General features: G+C 40.9%; 1 protein-coding gene across 4 annotated transcripts in view; it reads right to left on the reverse strand.

The window, feature by feature from the left end:
* Positions 1–9,871, reverse strand: part of tead4 (TEA domain transcription factor 4) — a 28,652-nt gene extending 18,781 nt beyond the window's left edge. For 3 of the 4 annotated variants that reach the window (XM_084555087.1, XM_084555086.1, XM_084555088.1), the window contains exon 1: positions 9,737–9,847. In XM_084555087.1, coding sequence (XP_084411213.1) covers positions 9,737–9,743 — 7 coding nt within the window. In that variant the 5' untranslated portion in view covers positions 9,744–9,847. Of the gene's footprint in view, positions 1–9,736 lie in introns of all 4 variants that reach the window. The other variant, XM_084555089.1, reaches the window with a different exon arrangement.
* Positions 9,872–19,022: the final 9,151 nt, after the last annotated feature.

Consider the following 19,022-nt stretch of genomic DNA (forward strand, 5'->3'; position numbering starts at 1 on the left):
TTTTACGCCTGCAGTAAATTTTGAGCTTGTTTCCCCCCATCCAAATTTTCCAGTGTCTTTGGAGGACAATGATCCCTTGGTTTCTCTCACTACGTTCGTCCACATTAAACTTCTTGTTTAAAGGCTAAAATAGAAAATGCAGAAACAGACCCTTTTTGTTGTTAATGTAAGTTTTACAAGAAACAATACAACTTTGTCGTCTGGGTGGGCTGACTGACAAAAGATCCGTCTGGAAACAATCTGATTGTGGTCATTTATGATGAACAAATTCTAATTCTATTCTGTAATGGGACTCTTTTTTGGACTGTTGGTGGAACAAAACAAGCATTTTAATGATCAGGAATTGTGACAGACATTTTTAATAATTCTTGTGCATTTAATAGATATATTAAAATCTATCAATATGAACTTAATGAGATCACTTAAAAATTAAAATAGTCATTACTGAGGATCCAAGAAACCCATGAGATCAGCATGTTTACCTATTTAGGTACTGGGAAAAGGGAGGATGCAAACAGACAGCACACACACAAGAATAGGTACAGAGTGACTCACTACACTCACACTCAAAGGACCTCTCATGTACCCCCACAAGCCTCCACACAGACACACACACACACAAAGTCGTACAAGTGTTAGCTAGACTTTGCAACACCTCTTAAACACGGTAATTTTTCCCTTGGCACCACATCTCCATGTGCATTAACACACACATCAGTCACGACACACAACCTGGTACAAACCCGTCAGATTTTCCCTCACATAGCGACGCTTGGGTCAGACCCCACAACGTTTCAAAAACCAGCCAGCCAATCAGGTGACCCCAGAGGGTGACAAGAGGAAAACTGAGACCCGGTTGAGATGCCACCAGACATTTTTTTCTGCCAATGAAAGCGATCAGATTTTGGAGGAATGCAATGCACTGTTTCTACGCGGTCACTCCAGGACCTTGTGGTGTGCTCAGACACAAATTTCCATTAAATGGTTCTTGAAAGTGAATGAATGTTAACTGTCATGAGAAGAAGAATTTAATTCTGTTTTCATGGTCTGCACCATCATTTCCATTACATTCACAAAGGTAAAGGCTGCGAGTGTCTGAAATGTGTGATGTATGTTCATCGTACAGCATTATACAGCTTGCCTTAGTTTTGTCAGCCAAATTAGTTTGGAAGTTCAAGGTCCGATCATCTGACAACTAGTCAGACTTTTTACTATTTTCAGGTCTCAATAACCATTATTATGAGTACAGTGTAACAAATATTATAGGAATGATGGCATGGTCACGAAAATCAAGATCAAATCCAAGATCTAATTAACTTGTCCACCAACAAAGGCTTTGGAAAGGTAGGACACAAGTGTCAGAGAAATCACTACAGTCAAAAATGCTCCACTTAAGAGCAGCTTGTAGTATTATGGTAACACACTGTGGAATCAATTGGATCAAACTAAACAAGAACATATGCCTTCTTCTGTGCCTACAAATTAGTTTTCTTTTCTGATATAAAATGACAACACTGTTAATCAAACCGTTCCACAACTGCTGAAATATAAATGCCTTTTATGTGCAAGTTGCAGTTTACGTGCCTGTGTCTCCAGACTGATATGGTGTATGTAGTAAATAAAGGTATCAAGTGTATTTTTGAATGAAGGGGAAGTTATCACAATATTGACACAGTCTGCCTCCTGTGAATACATTTCAATGAGAAACATGCTGTCTTCACTTAGAGGCTATTTTTTTAATAAGGAGTGATGGAGAACTTCGTCACAGAGATGATCATCTAAAAGCTCAATATCAACAAAGGGGCCCCAGGCCTGGTCGTCATCCAGGGAGAATAGATAAATAGGCTAGACTCCCCTATTAGACATTTGTGTGAAATATTGTCAAAATTAGTGCATGATTCCTTGAGTTATGGCCAGAAAGAGTGACTTTGACCTTGATCTCCAAATTTTAATCAGCTCATCCTTGAGTCCAGATTATCAATTGTGCCAGATTTGTGGAAATCCAAACATCAGTGCTGGTTTGGAAAGCAAAAGAGGGAAAAGTGGTCAATAGCTTCCGGCCCTGTAAGCGTACACACACACAGTGTATACACACACATTAGCCAGCTGTGGGACTGCCTTTGTGTGAGGCTTTTGTGGACTAAACCCTGCTCTGAAACGCTGTGCACTCTAGTTTATACACACAGCCGCACACATAGATGTAGACATATACTGACTCTCACACTTCAGCCCCAGTTGTGGCATTCATTCCGTCTCAATCTTATTTTCTTTTCAGGGCTGTAACTCCTCAACCGTTTAGTGTTTATCAGGAGGTGCACTCGCCTGTCGATTGTTTGAGCCCCAAAATGCATATTTCTTTAATTCCCCAAGGATTAAGAAAGTGTTCCACATTTTCTTGCAATCAAATTCTTGAAAAGACGAACAGAGAGCTTTGTCAAAGTCCCCACAGTACTTGACCTCAAACGAACATTAAGTTGCCTGTATTGAGTGACTCATATTACAGCAGGTTCTTCCAGCTCCAAGCAATTTATCTTCATTCAGTGTACAGTAGGATGTATACTGCATATCCAATAGGGATTTTCAAAGCACCAGACATAGATGTGAGAGTCACAGATGAATAAAATTCTTAGAAATCTTTTCATTTTCGTTGCCAGACACTTTTAAACTATGTTATGGCTTTACAATACTCTCCTGGACCCAACTTAACGTCAAACTTGATCAAACTGTAAAGTACCATGTTAATAGCAGGTCGGGTACAAGCATGACAACATTGAAATTAGGAAAGATGGATAAAAAATATATTCTATTATTGTTACCTATATTAAAATGAAATGTTTTATCAACTCAGTATCAAAGACATTAAAAGGTAATCTGCCACCAAAAGAGAAAAACTTTTATCAAATATGACAGTATTGTCTCCAGCATTAGTCAGGTACAGTTGTCAAGCATCAAACTACTTAATTAAGAAGCCGTCAAAGACAGGCTGCTGCATGTTCTCGTATCAGATGCCGTGCCACTCCTAGTGTGAGTGCTTGGGGAAGGGCCCATCAAAAATACCCTCCAACACACCCATGAGATCAGAGAGGGGACTCAGTCACACACAGATGAGATCATTATATCCAATGGGAGCAGCACAGACAGGGAACTTGTGCCAGCCAAAGCTGCAGGAGAGTTAGTAGGAACATTATACCATCAGCCACTGGTCCACAGTTTGATGTTGTTTATCACACCGCCTGCAGTCACGGACTTGTCTGGGGGGAATCTGATTCTGGAAACATTTCTTAAGGGCATGAAAAGTGACGCAGTAGAAGCAAAGCTAAAGTTCAAGGTGCTGGGTTTTCCAACTTTAAATTTTATATAATGTCATCACATTATGACTAAAAGGGTGGGTAAATTAGAACAGATGTTGTAGAGCACAGTCAATCTCACAACCAAGTTGTTTCGCAAACAAAGGAAAAGAAAACACCCCATGGAGTATTTTACTCCCTTCGCTTTGTAAACTGTTGACAAGATACGTGAAACGCCTCTTTTGTCGGTTGCACAAATTTTATAACATAGAAAAAGCCCAAATAATGGTAATGCTTGAGTCAGTAAACTAGATGGCAAACAAGAACATACAGTAGGTCAACTCAGGATATCGGCACAAACGGAGTACCAAAAATAGCAGGCCTTATTTTTCCATATTTATGTATCCCTGTCTAAAGGGTTAGTGTTAAACTAAATGGAAGCACTCTCTTAAGGTGATATGAGGCGGGCTGTGTGGTTTTATGTGAACATAAGAAAGTAACTTTAATTGCAACAACATTAAGTGAGCTCACATTGGCTAGTATGCACATCCAAACTAATATTAACACCCCTGCAGAGAAGTGTGTCTGTTAAAGTCCCTGCAGCTATACCACAGAAAAAGGTTTCACGAGGACCCAGAGGACCAGCCCAAACAAGCGGATTGGTTTATCCAGCTGAAACGTAATACTGTACTTAAACTGTACAAGTTAAAATCTAAACAATAAAAAGTAAAGAGACACATAAACGTCCCAAAACAAGTTCCCTGAACATTTGCATACATGCACACAGAAGAGCATGTTCCAGCCTTAACACAAACCAAAACATGAAACTACAGTATGGGGCATGTTCTCTCTCGGAGCAGAGACTATCCCAAAAGATATTACAAAATTTGTTTCAGTAGTTTGCCTCCTCCTCCTTCTCCTCCTCCTCCTCCTCCTTCTCTTCCTCCTCTTCTTTCTCCTCCTCCTCAGGCCTGTTGGTAGAGGTCAGGAAGAAGGAGGCTGACATGTCCCTTCCAAAGTCAACCCCTGGGCCTGGCTGCTCATAAATCTGCCCTTCTCCAGTGTGGCTGCGGTCATCACTGGCCTGGACTGATCTCTTTCTCTCTCTCTCTCTTCTTCTCAGTGTCTCTCTCCCTGAGCTCAATGCATTCCTGACATTCCTGTAAACTGACTGGTCAGCACTGAGTCCCTCATCTGCTGCTCCGACATTATCCCATGTCTTGTTTGTATGTGTGGGCGCAACAACATCCTGACATACAGTACACAGACTCACATGGACAACTGTATCACAGAGAGAGATAAGAACACCATCCTGTTCAGATTTATGTCGAAAAGTACGTCTGTATCAACAATATCAAATATCCTTTAACTATATTGTGTTGAAGCTCTGCCATATTAAAGTGCAGCTGTACATAAACTCATATCCTCTGAAGGCACATCTGCCTGCCATACAGTTTTCCCCCCACATGCTCAGGAAAACAAAGGTCACATTTAGGTTGCAGGAATGTCTTGGCTGGGTGTTATTTCCCCTCCAACAGAGCCTGGATGCTGCTTAGTGAGCTTTGAAATAAACTCTGTCAAGTTTTTATTCCAGAGACAAGTCAAGCATTACATTAGTATAGAAAGACGTGATTCAAAAACTACCATAAAAGTCACATGCAGTAAAATCCTTTGGCTCAGTCTTTTGCATTTTTGAAAGTTGTTTCTCGAGATCAAATTCACAAAGAGCAGGAAAAAAAAGATCTTAATTTTAAAGGTCTGTTATTTCCTAATTATTTCTTAACCAAATGCATTTTTACTGGAAGTTCTCAAGAGATTTTTAAGACATTATGACTAATTAATGTATTTCTAAAATCACATTATTTCTTGTTCATCCATAAACATGTTTCTGTGAGTTAATACCTGATAAACTGTCACAGGGGTCATTCATACTTGCTAAAACCACATCTTCCTCTCTGACTGACTCCCATACTTAGAGTAGAGTCCGATCTAAAGTTTGTTCTTGATTTCTGGCAAAGTACAGTTAACCTGGCAGAGGAGCAACTTTAACAGATGTCATGTTGCAGTATATTAACACAACCTGCCACAAGTGTCTGCACAGTTGCAGAGATTTACGTGGGGTAACTTGAGAGTGTCTCAACGTATGTTAATCCCACAGACAGATTAACAGATGTCTGACCTGTTTGGATCCTCCTGTCTTCCACCTTACTGATCTGAGATGTGACAGCATTGTTGTCACTGCTCACCATGTTGTATTGATGACACTGTGAGACAGAGAAGTACCGACCGGAAGAGATGGAGGGAACAAGTGTCTAGTTTCCAGAGGTTCATTTTCAGCACGGGGTTTCCTCAAATATCTTCTAACGTCAAGTGCTTTAGAGTTCCTATTCCTGCTCATGTAAACCTCGCAACCAGGAACAGCACAACAAGGAGGATTGGGAGTTCCCCACATTATCCCCCCATTATCAAAAGAGTCATGACAGAAAACTAAAGAAAATATACTGGGAAACAAAGCCTTGTTACAATAACTATGCAACAGAATGTTTCCACATTTAAGTGGCTAAGTCTCTCAGACAGTGAGACTAATCTGATTGGTTGAAGTTAGCCTGAGCTCCATGGTAATAGATAAAGGGTTCATCTAATAACCTGCATAGTAGTTGTAGTAGTGCCTGAAACCCTTTCTTTTATAAAACCCTGCCCATAGACAATGTCCAGAGGCTTCTTCAAAGGTTAACAGGTCAGAGTCACTGGTGAATCTCACTTTATCGCCAATGTTAGGGCCTTGATGAGGACTCACTGTTACTTGCCACTGACCTTTAAATCATATTTTATAATGAGACTGACTTCAGATAAAAACATACTTGCATCGTCTGACAAAATTGACAATGGTTTGACGTGTTGCACAAGCCAGACTCAGTGGGAGCATGATTCATTGTGTGGCTATTTTATTCTTCTGAACTGACAGTAAAATATGACACTACTGAGGGGAGCTTTGTTGACGTTATTCACTTCACTTGTGCAAAAGATCTTCTTTTTTTTTTTTTTTTCCACAGGAAGGAAGACACGTCAAATTGTGAGAAAACTACTCCTCGCACAGATGTTAGGAAATCCAGTGTGATGAAACCAAGCAGCTGCATAAAACATTGTGTGATGCAAGAATTAATTCTGCTAGATATAAAAAGAATTCAAAAGACATCATAAAATAAAACAATTACAATTGCAAATGCCGCACATAAATTACTGAGGCAGATATATGGCAGCAAATAAATAAGAAAGATAATCATATTTCCAGGGTCACATTCTTCAAGTGAGAGCTGTCAGCACACTGGTACAAGTTTGTGACTTTTTCTCCAGCATGAGGCCTTCGCTCAGACCACAGGGCACATCCCTCGCTGAGAGCCACACAAGGCAGGAAATGTTTTCCTTGGCAGATGCATGTCCAATGACTGCTGGAGCACATAACTGCCACAATATCCGTGACACCGTCCCTAATAAGCGAGCTAATTGGTCTGTTGAGTAATGGGCGCGAGGGCGAGGGCAATGCACAGCATTATGAGAAAAAATGTGGTTAATACACGTAGAATATGGGGTAAAAAAATGCAAAACATTCCATTCAATTTAGGAATTTACAACGCAGAAGGTAATCCGAACACATTCCTTTTGTTGCACTGCCTGGAGACTCAATATGATATTGTTTAGTGAAAAATGGCGTTCATTCCTCAGAGGGGAATTCAAGCTGAAATTCAGAATATGTCGCTCTGAGCCAACAGACAGTTATTTTCCTAGGTGTTTGTTTTGTCTATGTATCCATATTTAGCTGGTGCAGGAAGACTAAATAATATTTCTAAAACCATCAAATCATGGCTTTGCAATTTTATGTATGCCTTTAAAGATATTCTCAGTTGATATTTGACTTAGCTACCTGGTATAAGACCACCCATCAGCACTTTAACAGCGTTAACAACACTTAGGACCTTCAAAGTGGCTTTGCATTGATTGTGGTTGCTTGAATGACTTGAGTTGTTGGCCACTAGTGACCTCAGGGATGGCGATAAAAGGGGAGCAGCAGGGGCTGTAAGGACAGTAAGAGAAGAGCTGCTTTGGTTGTTTAGGGGCAATAAGGGCAAAGCGGGCCATGCACAGGCTCAGCCTGGCCTCTTTTCTCAAGTCATAAATCTGGATATGCCGCAAGACTATCAAGTTGAACTTGAGAGCAGCTAGAGGCGAACTGAAAGGCAGGCAGACAGAGAGAGAAGAGGTTGTTCATAAAGGACAAATCTCTACTTTTCTCTTTTCAAACACACATATAGGGGACAGGTGTAAGAGAGTTCTGCTGGGGCCAGCTCGAGGCCATGCAAGACACCCCTGCCCACCTTGGTGTTTATTTGTCCACCCCTCCTCCTCCCCTCCAGACACTCAAAGGGTAAACGTCTATTCTGGTTTAGGGTTACAGCCAAGCTGCCTTGAACCCCCACGCTCCCAAGCGCACATGCCATTCCTGGCAAGCCAACGCGCTCCCTGGCGTGCATCACCTGCCCCTGACCCACACAGGGAGGAAGGGGTACCTCAGTGCCTTCCTTGTCAAAAAACTCACCCCCACCACTTTTGCTTACCCTCCCCCATCCCGTGACACAGAAGAAGACACCTGCCCCTCTCTCCTCTGCTCCCCTCCAACTATTATTACAGGCTTTATAAGGGTTTAAGTGTTGATCAGAGGATGGCCGTGACCTCAATAGGAGGCTAAGCTAGGCTAGGCAAGCTAACAGTTAAAGGAGCTGTCTGGCACGGTGACAAAACGAGGCGATGACAGAGCCTGTCTGAAAGTGCCGCTACCTCCGTCCGCTCTGTTTTCCACCATCCAGATCCACTATCAGTCAGGCAGACACTACGGCCAAACCATCTGTCACCAAACATCTTTCAGCAAAGTGTTTCAGAGAAATGTCACCTCACCTTCCCACCCAACACCTGTTGGGAAATGACATTATCCAAAGATTCGCTAAGGAAAGATCTACACAAGTTATACTGCAAACCACAAGTCATTATTTAACTTAACGAAAGAAAAAAAAAACTATCTCAAGAGGGTACAGCTCCAGTGTAGAAAATCCAAGCAAACTTTTTTATTTGCCTCACTTGAGGCAAAGACCCTATAAATTTGGCATGCATGCTGGTGAATCCCAAACATATTACTATGTGTGGGAAGTGGATCTTGATGTTTTCCAGTCTCATATTGTGTCTTATAGTCAATGACCAAACTGAAATGCAGGTTTTGTATTCAATACATGTAGAAGAATGAGAGATTAGAGTGTATGTGCCTGTTTTTGACACATCGTGCCATCATACTCTACGTTTTGGAGCCAAGCGGAGCAGACAGCTGCGCAGGAAACAGGAGTGATGTGAAACATGAACACATGGAGCGGTGATGCATGTGTGTGTGGGAGAGTATGTGAAACAAATCAGACCACAGAAGTACAGTCTACAGTGAGAAGTGTGTAGCAGCGAATATTTGTCTCTTTGTGCCTCACAACAGCCTACACAAGTCTTCACATTAGCAGGGGTTCACAGTTGGTACGTTCATGTGGAAGAAACATTTCACCCCTAATGAATCCCCAAGTCATCAAGTTTCACTGACATATTAGTGAAATTAAACGTGGTAAACTCAACTCTGACATATTTCCCTCCAGCAAAGTAGAGTGCACTGATAATAAACTATGAAAGAGTTACTGTGCATACCAGAAAGTTGAACAAAGCCACTGACGGGATCCCATCTCACTTAACACCTAACTCATCAGATTTTGTACTTATAGATTTGTATACACTTGTATACCTTCTTTTGTGTATTCTGTGTCATAATATATGTAAGAGAAGTAGTTAGAGTGGTAAACGTAAAAGTGTGGTAGCAGTAGAGCAAGTAGTTATTGTCTGTGTCTTGTTGGCATATACAGTACAGTAGGAGAACAAATATTTCACACCTCTTCATGTTTGATTAACATATTGTGGAAGTTACAACAACCACAACTTGAATCTTGAACTTGAATCTTAAATATATTAATTTTAGAGTGTGGCTTCACAATCTTGGCATAATGTAATATGTTTCCCCTGCACATATGCAGTAATGTGACTAACTTAGCGCAAATGTCCTGCTCCTACTATAAAGGAAGCACACTACAAAGCAACTACAGGGCTGGACTTGCTTTATAGATTGTGCAAACATACAGGTGAATTGACTCACTTTTTTGGGGGGGTTGCTTTTTTAGGGTTATTTTTACTGTTCATGTTGTTACTGTAAAAAACACAAATTAAGCATTTATGGTTTTAACTGAAACTCACATATTACTGAGAAGAGATTTTTTTGTCTCAACTTCTAAAATGTAAGTAGAATTGTTCCCCAGACCCGAAGTGAAAAAAACCATAACAGTACACAGAGAGTATGACAACAAAGATGGGCGTACCGTACATCTTGCCCTCATCAGAGAGGATGATCTTCCTGCGGCCACAGGGTGGGTAGATGGCCAGGGCCTCCTGGAAGCTCTGCTCGATGTCGGGGCTCCACACGCCCTCTGCATCATTCTCCAGGGGTTTGTCCAGTCCGTCCCCCAGCTCCTCACTCCCACCCCTGGGGGAGGGAGCCGGCACCCACTCCGCAGACGTGGTGGGACGACGGAAAGGGGACCACAGAGCGAGAGGTGGAGGTTCTGGGTTTTGTGGTAAGATGGTGGTGGAAGGAGAGGGAGGTCGCTGCAGAGTGCAGGCCTGTCTGTATCAAATCCACAGGTGCGATAAAGATGAAGGGTCTGGATGGAACAAGACGGGAAAGACAGGAAGGGATCAAATTGACAAGTTTGACAAATCCAAATTTATCCAGGAGAAATTTTGCAAGGATTTCAAAAGGTCCACCTCAAAACTTTAAAAACTAATCAAATTACAGTATAAATCATTTACAAGCACTGAGCATGTTTGTAAATGATTTTTACTGTAATTGGAATAGTAGTAACATTGTTTATATCATGTTCTGAAGTTTTGACCGACACATTCCCATAAACACATTATCACATAAACATTGTTTAAGCAAGAAAAATTAACATCTCTATTACTTTTACAACCAGATGTTAGGGACAGTAAATGAGAAAAACACAATAGAAGTAATTAAAAGAGGAGCAATTGATTGGTTTGTCTTATTAATTAATCTGTTCCTATTTTCTTTTTAAGATTTAATGAATTGTTGGGCGTTGCAGACGTTAGCAATAGTAATGTGTCCCAGTTAGTAATACTCAGCTCACAGGGCCGATTATGTTGCTTTGAAACACTTGCTTGCGTCTTAGGATTTCTTAACTCTAATAAATCTGAATGCACAGACATGATACATGTATTTTTCGATTCTGTGCTAGGTACCGTTCACAAGGATATCATTCCATACATGAAGGAATAAAAGATTACTCTCTTAATAACTCCAGAATCATGCAGGAAGTCTTCACATGTTTGGATTAATCCTTCCCAGCCTTTCAGACTTTTTGAGTTTCAGATGTTTGACAAAGGCTCAAAAAGTCTGAAAGGGGTCAAAAATGTGCTCTGAGCAACACTTCGAATTGAAATGGAAATTCCTCGCAATCAGACAAATAATATTTTCATCCTAATAATAGTGACATAGTGAAATAAATGTCACTGAGCCAATAGTTGGTTAGCAAACATAGCTGCTACATTTAGGCTGCTACAGTACGCAATCACATCAGCTCAACATCTGCTAAAAATGCTCCTCTCATCATCAATTAGGTTAATGTGAAAACAAATAACAGAGAGGCACCTGGTGTAGAAGGTGGAGGGGTTGGGGTGTCAGCAAGTGAGAAGACACATTACAGTTGGATCGCTATCCTCAGACACACTTAGACACACATGCCGAGGAGGATCATACAGGATATTAATGCCAGCGGGGCTTTTAGGTTGCCCATTTCTTCATCACTGCTACAACTGACCGCGTTATTAAAATCCTCAGCTGAGATTCTAATCAATGTGTTTATGCATTGTTTTGGGTGGAAGATTATTACAATAACCAGACAAGTAATTAAAAGGATTAACGCTGCATTCCACTGACTCTTTATGATGAAAAAAAAAAACAAAAAAAAAAAACACAGCAGTGAGATCCACAGGGGAGGGGGACAGAATAGGGGATGTTTGACTTGCAGCAGATTCACATCCTGTTTTCTCTAACAGCCAATTTGTTTAGGATGTGCACACAGAGCTTATACGTTTGGGTGGAGAGAATGATGCAGGCGTCAGCCCCACCCCTTCCTCTCCACAAGTGCGCAGGAGAAAAATGGAAAACGGGCACAATGGTAGGACACGGTGAAGAAAGACGTCGCAAACTCATGAGTCAATACAAACAGAGGTTTCTCTTTGTCATGGCCGGTTGTCCTGCCACTGTGAAACTAAGAGATCTCCATTTAGGGCATCAAGGGAAAAGAAAGCATTACGTCAGCCAGGATCTGAGTGCATGTGTGGACAGAGTACAGGGATCTAAAATGTGAGGAGACTGTAGGTGATGTGTTGTAAGGAGTGAGTAAGAGTCTCCAGCCAGTCCGGTCGACTGGCTTCCTCTGAGCCCCCTGATGTTCCACAGCGCTTCCTGTAAAGCATCCGGCCAGTCCCCATCTCTTTCTGTCCCTCACACACGCACGTGTATATGCACACGTAAGGATGCACATGAATACAATAAACTCAAGCAAACAAACACCAACACAAACAGACAGCTCTGTACGCTTACTGAGAGAGCAGACACAAACAAATGTCGTTTTTCGAAGGGTGAAATTGTATTTGTACAATTATTTACTATTAATTCCTGTTAATACATGATTCAAATATTCCCTCAAAATGTACTTGACAAAAAATCGTAATAAAATGAAACCCTGGATGACATTTCCAGTGATACAAATGTTCATGTAGAGTTGTGGAATACCTTCAAGATGTATAATCTTTTTAATGAGTGATCACTGCGGTTACATAACACATTTATTAGTTGATTGACGACAGGATCAAGTCCTTAAGGAAGCAAACATGCCAAATGCCAAAATGTGCATTTATATTTTATAGACTAGCTAATTATCTAAATACATCCTTAATTGTTCATGAAGTAGTGAATATTACGTAAATGAAAGTTTGACCTTTTGAACTGTGGATAACACCAAAAGAAGGTGTGACATTGTTCATTATCAACTCGTTAACAGGTCTTCTCTCATGAGGCTGTGAAGGTCTCGGTAACTGATTGCTTTTACAGCTTATGTTAAAAATATTGTTCAGCCTGGCAGACGTTCTGCCTGAAATGTGAGACAGAGTGCCGCTGTCACTGCCTCGGTGTATTTATTGTATGTTTTGATGCTGTTAAGAAACACACAGATATCTCTGAAAGAGTCTTGAAGTCTGATTGGAGAACCAAAGAAATCAACTGTAATATATGTAATAAATTTTAACCTAACTTTTCTAAATTAAATCATGCATAACAACTCAAACAGTTTAAAATCTTATGTAATTATGTCTTTGGCACATTCCTGTAAATCCTAATCTTCATCACGAGCCGACCAACCACTCAACAATGAGCTAATGGTTTTACTAAAATCACACAAGAACAAAGCTGACATAAATAAATAAATAAATAAATACAACTCTAATTTGACTTTTGTGCTGTGTGTGTAACAGATTCTACACTAACTGCGGCTCCAGCTCGAGGGCCACTGCGGGCCACTGTGAGATTTGTGGCAGCCATAAACCATTAGAGTGCAGCTCCGTGCCTCACTCAAAGCGTCCAGGAGGTTAATTAACCTAAGCCATGTCTTAAAACAACCCACCCACCTCCACCTACTCCCCCATCCAACACCAACCACCCCTACAACTCCCTCCAGCAAGGCCCCTTTTCTCTGGATCAGCTCAACAGGATAATCCCCCAGCTGGTGCTGCGGTCAAGGGGGCTGTGCAACCCCCCGACTGCCCCCCACCCCGTAACACAACTGCACACACACTGAGCAACTAAGACAAGCACACGCAAGGCTACAAATTATTGGTGGGGGGGTACTTGAACAAAGAGGTTAGCCAGTTAGTCAGGCAGGTAGGGCAGCTTCATGTGGGCAATGTCAGTCTGTCATTCATTTGATTTGTCACCAACTACTTAACGAATGACCGAAATGACAGGATGAAAATATAGCGTTGCTGTCATCTGGTTTAATTGTGTATTTGTCTGTTACCTCAGTTTATGACTGCAAAAGTTTACCCAGTCAGCCTAAGCTGTGTTTAGCTGTTAGCATGCTAAAATGCTAAACAACATACCTGCTAAACCTCAGCATGTTAACATTGTTGCTTTGAGTATGGTAGCGTGCTGATGTTGGCAATGAGCCCAAAGCAACACATATTTGTTATTATGTGTTTGTGTCGCAGAAAGCTGCCTGCCACCATGTATGTGTGAGTGGGATTGTGTGTGTCTGAGCATGTGTGTGTGTTCAAGTGGTCACAGTCTCCACTAATCAGGAAGGGAATGTAAAAGCAGGAAACATTTTGAAAATAAGGCAGCGGTATGGGATCAGGCTATGTAATGGAAATAAGGTCACAGTGAGAGCCTGCGGTGGAGGACCGGTTTGTTTTGCCGAGTTTTTTGCTGAGAGCACGTGTTCTCTGGCAACGAGTCCCACTGCGCTGCACCAGCGGGATCCGCTGAGGCTCCACACTCTACAAACCCACTACCACTACACTCACATAAAGCAGTTGATTTATGATTTATGCTACATTAAGACAATGTAGAGAACAAGCACCTCCTTCTAAATCACATGCACATAGTGAAAAATAACACAACAACATGCTGATTATTTTACTTATAAATCAACTAATTACTGACTCTGTGGTTCCCTTCAGTGTTTTGGTAAAACAGTCCACAACTTCACTGATTTAGTTCAGTCTCACTGCCCACTGCTAGCTTTAAAGCAGCTGTGGCATGCAGCTGTTTGCATCAAGAAAGCTCTGACAAAGTAGGAGGAGACTGAATAGTGGACGCAATATTCATCAGATGGTCAGAACCACAACTGTCAACATTAATCGGTAGCCGCTGGGAGTGTAAATAGGGAGTGTAAACTGTTATCATATCAGCTTTATGCAGTGATGATATGATTATTTAATTTTCAAGTGGTCAAAAATGCTTAAATCTTACATACACAGAAATTCGGCCTCTAAAACATAACTGAATTAATATATAGTATCACTACACTCATACATGTCTACACCGACTAAGGGATGGAAATGTATGGAACTGAATATGAATTATTTTCTTTCCCTGCGTAATTCATATTTCACCATTACAGAAATCCCACAGGTCACAGGTCCAACTCCTCAAGACTCGCCCTCTGTCCTTTCTAAATGACAATAGTTGGACAAAAGGCGGACCGAGGGTCTATGGGATAAGTTCCACATAATCCAAACATAAGGATTCATCAGTCTGGCTGTGATGAATGCACAACACAGCCAAACACACACAACGCACAGAGCTGAGGGTGCAGAGAGCTCTCGGTGGAAAAGGAGGGGAGGGAGAGTCTTTGTTCTACAAGCCTCATATCTGAGGCATTATTCGTTTTTCTCGTGCGAGCGGAGGAGGAATGATCACTATGTGGGATGAGCACAGCAAAGAAAAAAAATCTGTGTGGAGAGGACATGTCTCAGGGCAACTGTACTCAAACAAGGATGAAACACACACCTTTGCATACTTTATTTTACCTCTCCTCTTGTTCTACTCATTCACCCACACAAATTCATCCACCTCTAGGCCCCACCAAATCCACCCACTCTCACGAATGAGACTCCAGAGCGAACAATACAACCTTAGAGTTCACATTACAATGTAATTCATCTGTCTGAGACAATAGTAGACCAAGAGCCTTGAAAATAAAAGGGCCAAGTCCTGGAAAATACCCAAACTGCTCTGGCTGACACTTCAGAGGAGGCTCTGACAGGTGTTTTTTTTTTTTTTTACTTGCCCGTCACACTGTCACTGTTCTCCATTCCACCTGTTGCTCCTCTGGAAAACACACTCCTCTCAGCTGCCCTACATGGCACCATAACACCACACGTGTCTTCTGTCAGCTATCTCGAACACTGATCAAAAACACTCACTCTGCCTTCTCACCTCAGCAGCTGTATACAGAGAATCTACTGAAATATACAGCACAGTGCAAAGACAGGCAGGATTTACACAATCAGATAATAAGATTTATTTTTTTCTAGGTGAAGAAGCACATTTTGGTAAAGACGATCACAAGATCAAGAAAGAAAATTCCGGAAAATGAATCTGCAACGGTTCAATTAATCTTTTAAGTCCTTTTTTAGAAGCAAAACTCCCAAAAATTCTCTTGGTCCAGCCTCCCAGATGTACGTATTTGCTCATTTCATATCACGTCATAGTAAATTTAACCTCTCGTGGTTTGTAAAGGTACAAAACATGCAAAGTCAAAACATAATCTCGGCTTTTCAGACTTGTGATGACGGATTTCATATTTTATCATACTTCACATTTTAGCTGAGAAAACTATTACATTACAAATGACAATTAAAATCTTTCGCTGCAGCTCTAATTCCCAGTTCCTTTGTATTTCTTAGCTCTGTTGTATATTATTATATTAGATATTGCTAATTTTATTAATCAATGAATCCACATGGTTGAGTCAGAGCCAGGAAAAAAAGAACTTTTTCTCAAGGTTAACTTTCTGATCCCTCTAGTAGAGACACCTGTATGAGCGCCTCCTAAACACTCCATACTACTGCAGCACTTGTGTCTTATTTCCAGTGTTAAGAAGAAAATCTTTTACAAAACCTGATCAACTTTTAAGTAAATATCCTACAGCCAGAATCTTCCTTATGTCAAAACAGCACCTGTCCATACTATATTTGACCGTTTCTGATGTATTATGGCGTAAGCAGAAGCTTGATGATTGTTCTGACTACTCTAGGTGCCGTTTGTGCATCGTATTTTATTAGACGATCATAAAATGTATGTAAAATCTTAATCTGCGAAGTAACTATAGCTGTCAGCGAATCGGGGTGGAGTAAGGAGAACAGATTTACCTCTTACATGTACATAAAGTGACACAAATGGAAATACTCAAGTAAAGTACAGTCGCATGACAACAACCACTACAAAAGCAGTACAGAAGGATGTTTCAGCAACAACAGGTACTGTACTTGAGTATATTTCGCCGCTGTTTGTTACATACTTTCAAAGTTTTTACTTGGGGATGAAGAGTAGAAATCATCAACTGACAAAATATGATGCATTCACTTGCCCAGCAATTAACAGTTAAAATCAGTGCCACTTCGATCATTGAGCTATGATACTAATTATGTCAAAGTAATATTTACTCCACATAGAATATATGCGGAATGATAATATGATATTTAGGAGATGGTTATTTCGCATAACAAATAAGTTTGTGTACTTTACGTCCATTTAGGTGATAGCTAGTTTGCTAGTTAGGTGATTAGCGGAGGCAATTAATGACATTTATGAACTTATATTTACATTTATCCTTTCTTCTGCCTGCTGCTTGTTTAAAGTTCAACCGCAAAAATACATGTATATATATATATTGACTGAAATGCCTTCTTACAAGTTAGTTCAAAGGTTTTAAAGGAATATTGCAGGTAAATTCTATAAATGAAGAGGCAGCTCCACCTCAGCCAGCTTTATAATACAGGTCTCCCTGAATAAGTGCTACTTTTATCTTAATTTTGCTGATATTGCTTCACTTTATATAATTTAATTTTGCTCAGTGACCGGAGTGTGTCTTCTTCTAGTTCCGACATGATGGTTTATTAAATAATATCTTTTAATTACCTTTAACATAAGACAATTAAATCATGTCACAGGCTGAGAAACACAAAAGTCAGACCGCCTCCAGTCTACTCACACTTGTTGAGCGAAGAGAAAACTGTGAATGAATCCCGCGGGTTAATAAATACACGGTTTGAATGGTGCCGGTGTAAAACTTTAGCCAGACGGGCGCTTTAACGTTTGACCGGGCTCTGACGTCCCTCCCTCACCAAACACACCGGCGGAGAGAGACGGGTTCCGGCTGCGGCGCAGGAAGTCAGAGCTGGCTCCCTCCGCCGCTGGAATTAAAAGGAGGAGAGAGAAAAAATGTCGGAATTTGAGCGAAGAAATGTGAGACATTTGAGGAATGTTATCTCCGGACAGTGAACGAGGACTGACTCATGGAGAAGCCGCTGATATCGTCCACGTTATTCAACTCAATGGAAGTTTGCGCTCCGACAGAAAGACGTGAATTTTTAAATGTCAACACTTGAAATATAATAATAATAATAATATCTTAAATACTTGTGTTATCTTACCTGGAGGAAATCTGTGAGCGGTCTGACAGGTAGACAGGCAGGTGGTAGGATATTTGATATTTAAAAATAATAATAATATTAATAATAAAGACTCCGTGAGAGTTTTCTTTTCTTTTACTTTTCCCCTTTCTTCTTCTTCTTCTTCTCTTCTCCTTCTTCTTCTTTGTTTGTTTTCTGCTGCCTCGTCTCCTTCCTGAAGCCGCTTGTTTGAAGCGAGAGGAGGACAGGAATTTCAGGAATTAGCCGTGGTATGACATGAAGCCTGGAAAAAGCCAGAGAAAAAGACCAAGGGAGGGAAGGAGGGGGAGAGGAGGTCTGACCGGTCAACGCGTAATGACGAAAAGGAGGAGAGGAGGAGGAGGAGGAGGAGAGGAGGGCTCTGAAAAGGAAAGCAAAGGAAACCACGCCGAGAATAAGCAAACAACTTACTACACTGTATACTGATGCATTTCCTTGTGGCAATAAAGTTTATAAAACTTTATTTAAATTGTATTCAACGTGCGTAAACCTTGCTTTGACACAGGCTTCATGTCATATTATGTTGAATACAGAGACAGGATCAATTCAAATTGATCCATCCATGATGCCTCTTCTCAGGTGTTTTAGTAGAGATAGATGTTTTTGTTTGGAGGAATCCCCTTTCCAGTTTCGCTTTACGCTTATCGTTTTGTCATATTCTCACATGAGCAGACAAAGGCGGTAATATTGTTGGACTTGGGCATGTTGTGTAAGTCACTTAAGGTCCGCGGGCACAGTTTTTCTGGGATGTCATTCTGAACTTTGGACTCAGAAAGACAACATGTGCGGAGTGACATGAAGTGGACAGCAGAGCCCCCTACTGGACGATGGGGGCACTGCAACGAGTTAGTTCACACGCGTTGATTATTTTGTGAGTGTGTGAGGAACCAGTGATTTTATGACTGACAGTGGTGCTCAGATATAGAAGCTGCCCTGCTCGAGAAGAATTATTGTTCTAATATGCGGTACGCAGAGAGAATGTAAAACATCATCTTTAAAACATCAAATGAAAGGTTGTCTAATGTCACATTGTTCCTCCACTGTTTACTATATCTGTCATAGATCTCCAGCACTTAATTGTATTCTATTAATCATAAAATAAAGCTGGTTGCATTTAATTTATTCACACGTTAACGCTTGTTGTTCTTGCAACCTGTTGCTCCCGCATGAATGTGCAGGTGCTTCATATTGTGAGTTTTCATTTCTATTTCACTTGGTTCTTTCACCAGAAATGACTGGGAATGAGTGGAAGCAGAGTCATGGTGCTGCAATTACAGAAACAGCATTTTCAGACTAAGCTCTTATCAAGTTACTTTGACTTCAGCAATAACAAGCCTATGGCTACCTATA

The sequence above is a fragment of the Chelon labrosus genome, assembly GCF_963514085.1.
Source record: "Chelon labrosus genome assembly, chromosome: 11".
NCBI classification, from domain to species: Eukaryota; Metazoa; Chordata; class Actinopteri; order Mugiliformes; family Mugilidae; genus Chelon; species Chelon labrosus.